The 13,871-nt window shown below is 35.9% G+C and overlaps 2 protein-coding genes across 3 annotated transcripts; both read right to left on the reverse strand.

Annotated features, from left to right (window-relative positions):
* Positions 1-1,063: 1,063 nt before the first annotated feature.
* On the reverse strand, positions 1,064-2,158 carry LOC141587136 (FBD-associated F-box protein At4g13985-like). Its single transcript, XM_074408570.1, has 2 exons — positions 1,574-2,158; positions 1,064-1,456 (listed from the first exon to the last, which is right to left on the reverse strand). Exons 1-2 carry the CDS (start codon positions 2,135-2,137, stop codon positions 1,283-1,285), a joined length of 738 nt encoding a protein of 245 aa, XP_074264671.1. The 5' UTR covers positions 2,138-2,158; the 3' UTR covers positions 1,064-1,282.
* An 8,246-nt stretch (positions 2,159-10,404) lies between these two features.
* On the reverse strand, positions 10,405-13,130 carry LOC141587137 (F-box/FBD/LRR-repeat protein At1g78750-like). Of its 2 annotated transcripts, none has more exons than XM_074408572.1 (3): positions 12,979-13,130; positions 11,553-12,562; positions 10,405-10,913 (listed from the first exon to the last, which is right to left on the reverse strand). In XM_074408572.1, exons 2-3 carry the CDS (start codon positions 12,534-12,536, stop codon positions 10,734-10,736), a joined length of 1,164 nt encoding a protein of 387 aa, XP_074264673.1. In that variant the 5' UTR covers positions 12,537-12,562; positions 12,979-13,130; the 3' UTR covers positions 10,405-10,733. The 2 variants fall into 2 exon arrangements, with proteins under 2 accessions (XP_074264673.1, XP_074264672.1); XM_074408571.1 differs by having other exon boundaries at positions 10,407-10,913; positions 11,553-12,547.
* Positions 13,131-13,871: the final 741 nt, after the last annotated feature.

Here is a 13,871-nt window from a genome sequence, read left to right on the forward strand (position 1 = left end):
ACGCCATATGTAATGGCGTGTTCATTGAAGTAAACACGCCAATACGTATGGCGTGTTTAAGCCTCCTACAGGCTCGTCAAAAACGAGCCTACGTGGACACCATTTCGACAATTGTTTTCAAAACCGACCCAAAACGACAATTCTTTTATTTTTGAGCATTATTTCAAAAACGGACTCTCTTTTTATATTAATCCATACCAATATTTAACTGAAAAAAATCCAAATTATTGTTTCATTTTTTTTCCTTCAACCCGAACTAATTTTTACCGCTTACAACAGGTAAGTCTTCAAGTCATAAGGTTGTAGGACCCATTTTTTGTTCTTCTTCCTTAATAATCTATAAACATCCTCAAATCAAAAACAAAACCTGGAAAATATTATACATCTGAAATCATCCCTAATTCTTAGTCAATTTTCAATATCAATCAAAACCCAGAAAATTGCACTTGATAAATTCCTTCAACCAAGCGCACAACCCCGAATTTAATCAAAAACCCCACTAATCAAATAACCTAGAAGGAATTTTATATGTTAATTGTGTGAATAACGTACAACATTGTTTACTTCTACTCTTATCCTTGTCAATCAAAATCTCCATTCACACTGTACAAAAAATGTAGCACCAGAAAAACCGTAACACTAATTTGATGGATTAAGGTGGACTTAGGCCGATCTTATCCTTATCAATCAAATCACCTTATTTTTTTTTTTTTTTTGGTGAAGTATCGAATCACCTAATTAAACAATTAAACCCATAAAGTTAACAAATTCAAATTTACAATGGAAGGTGTGATTGTGAAGTTAAAAGGGTGTAATACCATCATTATCATGATCTTCAAGATCAAGCTTCTAACTTAACTAATGGAAGAATTACATGAAGTGGGCTCTACACCATTTTTAACCAAGACGTTTGACTTGGCTCCAAATTTTATGGGTACTTTGATCAACAAAATCTGTGGACAAATTTTGTGTATGGCAAATCACAGGGAAGAACGATCACACATGTATCATTTAGCAGGAGTAAGCACTAAGCAGTCCTAGGCGTCTTAACACGTCAACAAAATTAGTCTCTTACAAAATCTTATACGGAATAGAAAAACCATCACACATGTAAGATCTACTCATAACCTAATATCAATTGTGACTTATCTCACATGTGAGATGGTCTAATGCAAAACACATCGGTAACCCATGACTTCTGCAAATTAGATGCCGTTCAGAAATCATATCCCAATCAAATTGCGATAAGAGATAATTCAAAGACTGTCGTTGCAAAGAGCAGTTACAAAAGCTTGTTAAGGTCCTCATGCAATGCAGCATTGACATTAGGGGATTTGTTACGCAGAAACCTCCATCCAGGTGCGAGTTCCGACCAATTAGTTTTGAGTTGCAGATTCTTCAAATTTGCAAGTGGAGATTCCTGGCCTTGTAATAAACTTGGCATTGTAGAGAGAACCTGTAGATTTCATGACCATAAACGATGAGTAGAGGTGGTTGCTGCTAATTTATTGCATACTCAATAATTCACAGTGACAATAACATTGGAGAATTAAAAAGCATGTTTTAAGCATACCTCAAGAGTTTTCAATGAGATGATGACAGATTTTGCATCCCGGAACTCTTTAAGCATGTCGATTAGCCTCTCTATGATCCATTTCTTTCGCTTATCCCCTTCATTGGATAAGCCTTCTTGTATATCAATGTCAATCACCTCCAAAGCTGATGTGCAATTACTCAGAGCCAAACTCATGGGACGAGGACCCGCGAATTTGAAATACGAAAGCATAGGTGCTATAATTACTACATGAGGTTTAAGACCTAGCCTTCCATAAACAATCTCTAGTGTTTTAAGCCTACTTGCTGATATCATCATTGAGTTATCATAACTAGCCAAACAACACGAAACCAAGCTCAAGATTTCTAAACAAGGACATTGCAAGAAGATCTCTTCATTGAACCCTTCTCTCGAAAATTCAACCTGATGAAGTCTCAACTCTTTTAGTGCTCGGAAACCCATAGATTTCGACACATACATATAATTATATTGATACCCGACTAATTTCAGTTTCTCAAGCGAACGGCTAGTGTAAATGCTCTTTGGAAACTCAACGCGATCCCTCTCTGAAGAATCGACCATGATTTCAACCTCCCGAACTTTATGCTTTGTGAAAGTATATGGAAAATATCTCGAAGATAATTTGCCATATCATAATCGTATATTATGTAAATATCTTTTGATCTTGTAATTATAGGTTTCCGTTTTGCCAAGATATGTTGCAATGTATATAAGTCGATTGTAATAGCTTCAGTTGATTCATTGAAATAAGAATTAACTTTCCCAACCTCGTTCTCGATTTCTTTATGGTATCATCGAGCTAGGTTACACAAAAAAAAAAAAAAAAAAAAATCAAATAAACAAACAGAAGAACAATGACGAAAGGAGATGAAAACACAAAACTCAAAAACATACCTTCAAATCATCCACTCTATATTCATCCATCTGACAACCCTAATTTGTCTCTCACACAAATTATCTTTGATGGAGATAATTACGATTTGTGGGCCGCGGCGGTCAGAAACGGGTTAGACGCAAAGAACAAATTAACTTTCGTCGAAGGAAAAATTAAGAAACCGTCTGATGCCGGAGGAGAAGAGAGCGTTGAGGGAGCAGCATGGAGACAGTGCAATGCGATGGTAAAGGCGTGGTTAAGGAATGTAATCGACCCAAAACTACACCTTAGCATTGCGTTTGAGTCATCGACAGTTTCAGAAATTTGGGAAGAACAGAAGGAGCGATACTCTGTTGGAAACGCACCAAGAGTGCATCAATTGAAGGGTGATTTGGCGGAATGTAAACAAGGCCGTCTATCAGTGGTCGAGTACTACACAAAACTCAAGACAATTTGGGACGAACTTGCAAATTACAGTAAAGTCCCGTCTTGTACTTGTGGAGCGGCCATAGCAATAGCAAAGGAAAGGGAAGAAGAAAAGGTCCATCAGTTTTTAATGGGCCTCGACAGAACCGTGTATGGACAGGTTCGCACAAATTTGTTGATGGAGGATCCCATCACTACTTTACCTCGTGCTTATGCTGTGATTTTGCGCGAGGAGAGACATTCAAAGATGGAGAAAATTAAAGAAGAGAACAATGAAGCTGCCATGGTTGCAAGGTCCTACACAGGAAAAGGAAAGGGACCATATTCAAGGCCAGATGGAGAAGAAGAGTCGGAACCAGTACCGTGTGGCCACTGTGGCAAATACTACCACACGGAAGAAAACTGTTACGACAAACACGGGTATGAAACCGTGAAGGCCAGAGAAAGAGCAAGAGGTAGAGGACGCGGCCGTGGTGGCTATGGAAGAGGACGAGGCCGTGGAAGGTCACAGGGACGCGAACATCAAGCGAATGCAGTAGCAAGTTCATCATCGTCAGGAAACAAGGAGGGAGAAGCTGTGAAAGTGCCCTTTACAAACGACGAAATTGAAAAGATACGCATCCTCTTGAATTCGAGTCCTGAAGGTAGTGATAAATTATCAGGTATGCACACTAAAATTTATGGTGAGTGGTTAATTGACAGTGGTGCATCGCACCACATGACAGGAAGGCGGGAGTGTCTCACACACATTTGGACTGAGGAACCGTCTCTTATTGGGTTACCTGATGGCCGAAAAATTAAAGCAATGGAGCATGGTGAAGTCGTCTTAAACGACAATTTTATTTTAAAGGACGTGATATACGTACCTACCTTGACTTGTGACTTGATTTCGGTACAACAATTAATAGATGAAAACAATTGTGTAGTGACATTTTTTCCCGACTTTTGTATCATGCAGGATCAGGTTTCGAGGACGGAGATTGGACGGGGTGAGCAACGTGATGGGGTTTACTATTTCGAGACAAACAACAGTCAGTCCGTAGGAAAGGTGTCGATGAGCAAGATCGATGAACTATGGCACAAAAGACTCGGCCACCCGTCGAATAGTAAATCGTTACCTTTTTCTAAATTAATTGGTTGCAATTTGAATTGGAATTCTAGTATTGTGTGTGACCCTTGTTGTCGTGCTAAACAAACAAGGAACTCTTTCAAACTTAATAATAAGCGTAGTGATGGTTTATTCAAATTGATTCACGTTGATATTTGGGGTAAATATCACATTGCTAGTTTGTCTCGTGCCCAATATTTTTTGACTATTGTCGATGACCACAGTAGGGGAGTATGGGTTTATCTTATGAAAGAAAAAAGTGAGGCGAGTGAGTTAATGAAAACCTTCTGTCAAATGGTTAAAACTCAATTCGACACATGTGTCAAAGTCATTCAAAGTGATAATGGAACCGAACTATTATCCGGAGTCATGCAATATTACTACAAAGACAACGGCATTCTATTTCAAACGAGCAATGTAGATACACCCCAACAGAACGGAAGAGTAGAGAGAAAACACCGTCACATTCTTGAGAAAGCTAGGGCCTTGCGTTTTGCGGGACAATTACCAATTCATTTTTGGGGAGAGTGCGTCCTAACTGCAGCTTATCTTATCAATCGCACACCCACTCCATTATTAGACAATCAAACTCCTTTTGAAATATTATATAAAAGGAAGCCCAATTTTTCGAACCTCAAAGTCCTCGGTTGCTTATGCTATGCTCATAATAAAGATAAACCTCGTGACAAATTCGGGGAACGGGGAAAAAGGTGCGTCTTTCTAGGCTATCCTCATGGAAAGAAAGGATGGAAGGTTTATGATTTAAATGCAAAACGTATGTTTGTTTCACGCGATGTCCTATTCTTCGAACATATGTTTCCCTATTTCGAACCCAGCAATACCAATCCACCAATTCAAAATACAGAGGAACCAATAGCATATATTGATGATGATTTAGCAATAAGCACTGAACATGACCTTGAGTTGGAATTGGATACGGGTGAGCAAGAAACGACGGGTCCACAGGAATTGGAAAATCCTGAAATTCGTGCCCCAAGTAATACAGAAGCACACGAGCATACGGTGCATCCAGAAATTGCAGAAGACCGGGTTGGTCGAGGAGCTAGGGACAGACGGGAACCTTATTGGAGAAAGGACTATGTGTGCAAATCAACAAGAGTCGTAAAACCCATCACAACAGCTCATCACGCCCATTCGAACTCCGCGAAATCAGGTACTCGCTATCCATTAGTCAATTATGTCGTTACAAATTGTTTTTCTAATGCCCATAAATCTTTCTTGGCTAAAATTGATGGCATTCGAGAGCCTGTGTATTTCCGTGAGGCAGCTAAAGATGCAAGGTGGCGTGATGCGATGAATAAGGAGATCACTGCACTAGAAGAAAATGGGACTTGGAAAATTGTTCAATTACCAAAAGGCAAGAAACCCATTGGGTGCAAATGGGTATACAAAGTAAAATACAAGGCGGACGGTTCTGTTGAGCGCTATAAAGCACGGCTGGTGGCGCAAGGCTTCACACAAGTTGAAGGTATTGATTATCATGAGACTTATGCACCCGTAGCAAAAATGACGAGTGTTCGCACGTTGTTAGCCGTGGCAGTGGCGAAGCAATGGCATATCGAGCAATTGGATGTCAACAATGCGTTTTTACATGGAGAATTGGATGAGGAAGTATACATGAGAATCCCTCAAGGATTTGAACGAAAGGGGGAGAATAAGGTGTGCAAGCTTTTGAAGTCTATTTATGGTTTAAAACAAGCCTCGCGAAATTGGTTTGCAAAACTTACAACCTCATTAAAAGGGTATGGTTTCGTTCAATCCTTGGCCGATTACTCCTTGTTTACTTACACTAATGGCAAAGTTTTTATTGGTGTCTTGGTCTATGTCGATGACATGATAATTGTGAGCAATGATGAAGAAGCAAGCAAGAAATTCAAGAACAAGCTCCACGAGAATTTCGGCATAAAAGACTTAGGAAAGCTCAAGTATTTCTTGGGAATTGAGATAGCACATGGGTCGAAGGGATTATTTCTTAATCAACGGAAGTACGCATTGGGAATAATTGAAGAAGAAGGAATGACCGGAGCAAAACCGGTGAGCACACCCATGCTACAACACCATCAGCTAGAATCGACAAAGGGAGAGTTGTTGAAGGACTTTATGAAATATCGAAGATTGGTCGGAAGGTTAGTTTATTTAACCATTACGAGGCCGGACCTAGTTTATTTTGTTCACATGTTATCGCGCTTTGTCAGCGAGCCAAGAAAGGAACATTGGGATGCGGCTTTAAGAGTCGTGCGATACATCAAAATGAACCCGAGCAAAGGTATATTTTTGAAGAAGGACTCGGACTTGGAACTTCGAGGGTATTGTGATTCAGACTATGGGAGGTGTTCAATTACACGACGATCTTTGAGTGGGTATTATGTATCATTAGGGTCGTCACCTGTATCTTGGAGAGCAAAAAGGCAAGCTACGGTCTCGAAATCGACAGCGGAGGCAGAGTACCGAGCAATGGGAAGTGCAACCAGTGAGTTGATCTGGTTGAAGTCGTTTTTAGCCTCGTTGGGGGTGTTCCATGTGAAGCCAATGACTTTATATTGCGATAATCAAGCGGCTATCCACATAGCTAAGAATCCGGTGTTTCATGATAGGACGAAACATATAGAAATAGATTGCCATTGCATTAGACAACACATTGTCAATGATACTATCAAGACGATGCACATTCGGAGTCGAGAACAAATTGTTGATTTGTTCACTAAGCCGTTAGGAGGGGATACGTTTGAGTACTTGCAGTGCAAGTTGGGTCTCGGTCTACCACGAGCTCCAACTTGAGGGGGAGTGTGAAAGTATATGGAAAATATCTCGAAGATAATTTGCCATATCATAATCGTATATTATGTAAATATCTTTTGATCTTGTAATTATAGGTTTCCGTTTTGCCAAGATATGTTGCAATGTATATAAGTCGATTGTAATAGCTTCAGTTGATTCATTGAAATAAGAATTAACTTTCCCAACCTCGTTCTCGATTTCTTTATGCTTAACCACATTATCCATTATAGACTTAATGACCTTGGATTCCAATTGCAAATCGGTATGAATGACAATCTTGTTAATGTCATACTCATTTTGAGCATTCAACACCTTAGATATACAATTCAAGAATCCTTCCTTATGTCGGTCATAATAAAAGTCATAGAAATCAGGACGCAACTCAAGGGGTTCAGCGAATTTCGAGAAATTGTAAGAGAAATAGAGAAATGGGGTTGAAATCCATACATTTTTCCATCTCTTTGAGAGTTTGGACGTTTGAACAGCAACATTGGTATCTAAGAAAGACAGAATTTGGTGAAGAAGACAATCTGGTAGACTGCTAATTCTGTCCATATTTCTTCCATTTATGCTCAAACATGCTTTCTTCTGCTCCATTTCGTCCAATTTGTACCCAATAATTTGTTTTAACCTGAGATGAGTATAATGTATGGTACAGATTAGTGGCCACTGAAAATTGGATTACAGATAAAAGCACAAAATAAAGTAATTGATTATTAAATGGGATTTTGGAAAATTTCAAATAGAAAATTCCGTAAGACGAACAAGTAATTATTTCCGCTAATTCAAATTTGTCTGATAAAACAAAAAGTAAAGAATTCAATGAGATAACACAAATTAGTAATATCTTCCGTTCCAATCGTTTGTTTACGTCTAAATAAAGTATCTCTTACTACAAATAAAATAGGTAAACACCTGACTAAGATGTATCGAGTATGTATAACAAAACCAACAGAGATAAAAAAGAAGGGAGAAGAAATGTAAAACCTTTTTGACAGATGAATCCTCTTCGGAAGTTGGGAGACGAAAACAAGTGCTAGGATTTTTAAATTTGTGTATGCAAATGCTAAAAAGTGAATTACCGAGTAATAAATAAACAAAGTTTTGCGCCAAAAGTTGAATGTTTCCCGCCTTTTTCTTAATTTTCAATTTTCTATACCTCTTTTGACCAAAAAAAAAGTTGTCCTTTCGAGTATTTTCAAATTTCATAATCTTCACCCCTCTTTAATACGGAGTAAGATATTTAGGCCGGAATAGGCCCTTTTTTTTTTTTACTTAATTTCAGTTTTTATAAGTTTAATTCAGTTTAGCTCTATTAAGTTAAGTTTAGTTGAATTTAGTTTCTTCATTCAGTTAAGTTCAGTTAAGTTCAGTTTATTTCAACATTAATAATACTATTCATATTTTATATTCTTACTGTTATTATTATTATTATTATATTAATCTATTTAATATTTTTATTATTATATTAATATATATTTATTATATTACTATTGTTTTTATTATTATTTTTATTATTTTATTTATATTTAATATATTTATTTATTATTATATTATTATGATTAATGACAATATTATTGGTATAAAGTATTATTATTTATTATTATTATTATTATTATTATTATTTACTTTTATTACTATTATTATTATTATTATTGTTGTTGTTGTTGTTGTTATATTATATATATTATTTATTAATATATTCATTTTGATTAATATTATTAGTAACATATTTATTAATATTATTATTATTATTATTATTTATATTAATTGTTAAAATTATTTATAATATTTAATATTATATTATTATTATTATTAATGTTATCATTTATATTACTAATATATTATTATTATTATTACTATATTACTATTTTTTTATATATATTATTAGATTATTATTAGATTATATTAATATATTAATAATAATAATATTGAATAATATTGTTATAATATTTATTATTATTATTGATATTAATTTTATTATTATTATATTAGAAATAGAGAGGGGAAAGCATAAATGAGTCGCTCGTATTATTGATGATTTGTGTCTTGAATGATTACATTGTCTCGACATTTATAGTACTCCCGAAATCTAAATCGTATCAACTAATATAGGCAACATATAATAAGTTTATTCCTAATATTATAATATTCCGATTACGGTATCTAACACCCCCCACCCCCCTCCCTCCTCAAACCCATGGTAATTTGTTTAAATTTCCATGAGTTTGCAAGGTAGACAAAGAGAACGACTCTCTTTTCGAATCGGTTTCGTCGGGCGGGAACGTCGTCGCTTTTCGAACCCACCAAATCGTTGAAATTTCGTTGTCAAGAACATCGCATTTTTTCGAAGTTGATAAATATCGGTGCGTAACTCGCCAGTCGATGCGTATAGGACTCACCATACCGAATTTCGTGTAAATCGCCAATAATTAAGACATTGGAGCATATTGGAACTACATGGCATAAAACAATGTCACGCATGCAATTCCATATCTCACGGTTTCAAATCAATTGAAGTCGATGAAAACAAAAATCGAGCGAACAATTTTGTTTTTTCTTTTTTGGTTAAGATGAAAATAAGAAATACCAATAAACGGAAGTCGGTAATGAAGTCCCGCCGGTGGGCGTTGCATATTATGTCCATCGGCAGGCGGCAATATGTCGTGTTTCAGGCCTCAAGAGCGTGAGGCTCTGATACCATATTAGAAATAGGGAGGGGAAAGCATAAATGAGTCGCTCGTATTGTTGCTGATTTGTGTCTTGAATGATTACATTGTCTCGACATTTATAGTACTCCCGAGATCTAAATCGTATCTACTATTATAGGCACATATAATAAGTTTATTCCTAATATTATATTATTCCGATTATGGTATATTGTAATATACCGTAATATCTTCTAACATATTATTATCTTTTATTTTTATTTCAGTTCAGTTCAGATCAGTTCAGTTAAATTCAGTTTAGTTCAATTCAGCTCCATTAAATTTAGTTCAGTTCAGTTCAGTTCACAATTTCAGTCCAAAAGAATAAAACTAGACGTAAATTATTCATGTGCCTGGACGGCTGTACCTAACAAATTCCTCGATCTACAAAAAGCGTAAACAATCAAGTTTGTCCAAATTCGAGGCTGAGTTCGTGCATTCATTCATTCGAATTCTAAGCGTTTTTTTCTTGATACCATTATTTACATAAAGATATCGAGTATTCGCTGCCATGTCAACCATTTCCCATGTAAATAAAGTTGCTTTTGCAAACATGTCACTTGGTTGGTATGCAAGTTATTCTTTTGTGCAAGGGTGACAAAAAAAACCAAGTGACTTGAGAGTGAAAATTGGAGGTAAAGTAAGAGATTTGAGTTGGGTAAGAACAAGTCGGGTTTTGAGGTGTAACTAATCGATTTGGCTGTGTACTTACGCATAGGTTATTCTCTACTCTAAGTTAGGCGCTCGCCCCGCTGAGGTTTGAAATTTTCAAAATTTTTAATTAAAATTTTCGAATTTTTTCAAGATCTTTTTATACTATTATCCTTTCGCCCCTGCTAACCTCAAATCCTAGTTCCGCCACTGGCTTTAATACTCCACATTCTAAAATGTATGTCAATCTTCATCATAATGGTGTGAAATCTAGATATATCAATCATAGCACAACCAAACTCTAATAAAACATAATTCAAAGACCTAATTTTACACCCAAAAGAAAAACAAAAAATAAATAAAAAAAAGTAGTCAATGACATGTTCGAGACTTGAGCATCTAATGGCTAATCAAGAGCTGTTGTCACTAAAGCTTGCTGACAGCAACCTGAAATGAGAAGATAGTACGGAACTACAGATAGAGTAGGAGATTGTAGTAGCATTGTTACATAAGATAGATGAGATGACCTTAAAGCCTTTAACTCAGACTTGAAGGTTTTCACTGTTAATTGCTTGCCTGTTGTCTTCCGACCTAAAACCTAGTTACCCTGTTAAGGTCCCCCTGTATTAAAGCTCTAACATTCGGGGAATTTTTAAGCAGAAAGCTCCACCCTGGTGCAAGCTTCGACCAACTAGTTTTGAGTTGTATATTCTTCAAATTTGCAAATGGAGATTCTTGACCTCTTAACAAACTCGGCATTGAAGAGAGAATCTGCATATTCACGGAAGAGTATAAACCTTACACGGAGTATGAGACAAGACAATCTCACAAGTGAAACCAGCATATTAACAATGTAGCTAAATGAGAAATACATCAAGTATTCAAGTATTTGGGCTAGTCTCCTGCGTGTTACCGTCTCATACAAGGCTCAATAAGCCAAGAAACACCAAGTAGCGATATCAGTGCAGTTGTTATGGATGCATTTTTTTTTTTTGGAAAGAAGGAATACAGTTTGCTAAATGATTATTGTTTACGGACAACCGACAAGATAATTGATTATCTACAATCTCAGAAAAACTGAAAGAGTGAATAAAGAACATATCAGAACAATTCCGTCGCGTTAATAAGAACATTGCCCGAAACGAAAACACATAAAAGCTTGAATGACCCAAAATGTAAAATGAAAATGTAGGCATCCTTTCTTGTTAAAAACACAAAAAAGCTTGAATGACCCAAAATGAAAACTGTGTTCCGAATAGCACTAATCAATCGTTTTTCAATAATAGAAAGCAGATAAACAAACGAATGGTACGACAAATTAGTTTCAAAGAAGACACCATTAGCAGTTCACTTCAAACATCTCTAAACGACCCACCACACTGATTTAACCAGACATGTTTAAAGCATTACCTTAAGAGTATTCAGTGAGATGATGACAGATTTTGCATTATGAAAACTTCTAAGCATGTCGATTAGCCTCTCTGTGAAAAACTTCTTACGGAAATCTTCCTTGTCAGATAAGTCGTCTTGAATATCAATGTCAATCTCCTCCAAAGATGAAGCAGAATCGGGCAAAACAAAATCCATGGGATCAGGGCCCTCATATTTGATATATGAAAGCAAAGGGGCATAAATTCTGATAAAGGAAGGTCTGCTTGACAATTTTTCGCTTAGGGGAAATATCAGTTCGAATGTCTTAAGACTAGGAACCCATGATTCCAATGAACTATCCAAACAACATGCAACCAAGCTCAAGAGCTCTAAACACGGACAATGAGAAAAAATATCCTCACTGAAACCATAATAAGTATCAAAAAACAGCCTGTAAAATCTCAACTCTTTTAAAAATTGGAAACCCATAGATTTCGACACATAGATACAATCATATTGATCCCCGCCTAATTTGAGTTTCTCGAGCGTTTTGCAAGTGTAAATGCTCATAGGGAACTTGAGACTATCCTGATTATCAGAAAAGGTCATGATTTCAAGTTCCTGAGCCTTATGCTTAACTGCGTACTCCATTACTTCACTCATGAAACTCGAGTCCAACTTGAGATCACAGCGAATGATAATCTTCTTACAGTCATACCCATTTTGAGCATGTAACACCTTAAATATACATTTTTGAAAACCATCCTTGTGTCCATCAAAAAGTTCATTAAATGCAGCAGCAGGCAATTGAAGGGGGTCAGCAAATTCACAGAAATTGTAAGAGAAATTGAAATATGAGGTCGTATCGAATACGTTTTGCCATCTTTTAGAGAGTGTAGAGGTTTGAACAGCATTTTTGGTCTCTAAAAAAGACAGAATTTGGTGAAGAATACAATCTGGTAGACTGCTAATTCTGTCCATATTTCTTGCATTTATGCTCAAACATAACTTCTTCTGCTCCATTTCGTAATTACCTGAATGTTTTTAACCTCACATAAATAAAATGTATGCTGATGATTTATGGGTACAAGTGAAACAAATTAAGCGTGGGGATTAAATTGTTCATCAAAAGCATTTCTAAAATAGAAAGGTAAATAATTGACCGAAACACCCAAAAATGGAATATGTAAACAAATGACCGGTAGGGGGAGTAAGATTTTAGATGATTGCACTGAACATCAAACACAAAGAAGAGAGAACTGATCACTACTCGCATAAATCAAGAATTAACTCCACTTATTACCAATTGGTTTTCGATAAAACCTCGGATTTATAAATTGGACTCTCTTCATTCCGATGTGTAAATTTAACAAACAATTAATATGCAGCCACCGCCGTATAAATTGAAAACAATACAAATTTGAAAGATCGTGATTGTATTGAAAGAGTAGTAGAGATGTAAAACCTTTTTGCGGCGGATGAATCCTCTTCAAAAGAAATTTGTAAGATTTGATATTATCAACTTCTTCAAATTGTAAATTTGTGTGTGGTTTTGAGCAAATGCCTACTTAACTGAGTTTTGACCCTATTGGCGCCAAAAAATGCAATGTTTACCGCCCTTTTATTTAGGGGTCGTTTGGCTCAACAAGTCGGAATGTAATGGAATGGAGTTTGATAGTAGGGTGTTATGGGGTTCTAAATCCATACTTGTCTAATGTTGTTTGGTTAACCACAAATTATAAAGAGGAGGAATGGAGTTTGAATCCAACGGGGGAGGGTGGGTATGGGATTCCAAGGGATTGGGGTGGAGTTAGAATCCATTGGGTTTCTAACTCCATTCCAAATTACCCCAACCAAACAATGTAATGGATCTAATCCATTCCATTCCATTCCAATATACCCAACCAAACACCCCCTTATTAGTCCCTCCTATTTTCTATGTTCTTCTATATTAGATTTTGGAGTAGAATTTAGTAGAGTGATGATGTGTGGATCTAAATAAAAGTAAGAAAAAAAATATGGGGTCATAAATTATTATAACCACAAAAGATAGATAAATAAAAAAAAGTGAAAGATCTTTGTAAATTTGTCGTTTTAGGAAATGTAGAAGATGTTATAAAATATGAGGGAGTATTTTTTTGTCAATTTCATTGATTTTTTATTGTTTGCTTTTTGAGAACTGTTCAAAAATAACAAGAATATTTAATACAAATTCTACTATAAAAGATCTTGCTTAAATTGTCTTAGCAAGTGCATTATGAATATCAAGTTTTTATAGTTTTAGTAATATATGCAATTAAAATATGAACAAAAGAAAACGAGTATTGATATATGGGTGTACGAGGAAGTGAAAAATTA

This window comes from Silene latifolia, chromosome 6, assembly GCF_048544455.1.
Source record: "Silene latifolia isolate original U9 population chromosome 6, ASM4854445v1, whole genome shotgun sequence".
Taxonomy (NCBI): domain Eukaryota; kingdom Viridiplantae; phylum Streptophyta; class Magnoliopsida; order Caryophyllales; family Caryophyllaceae; genus Silene; species Silene latifolia.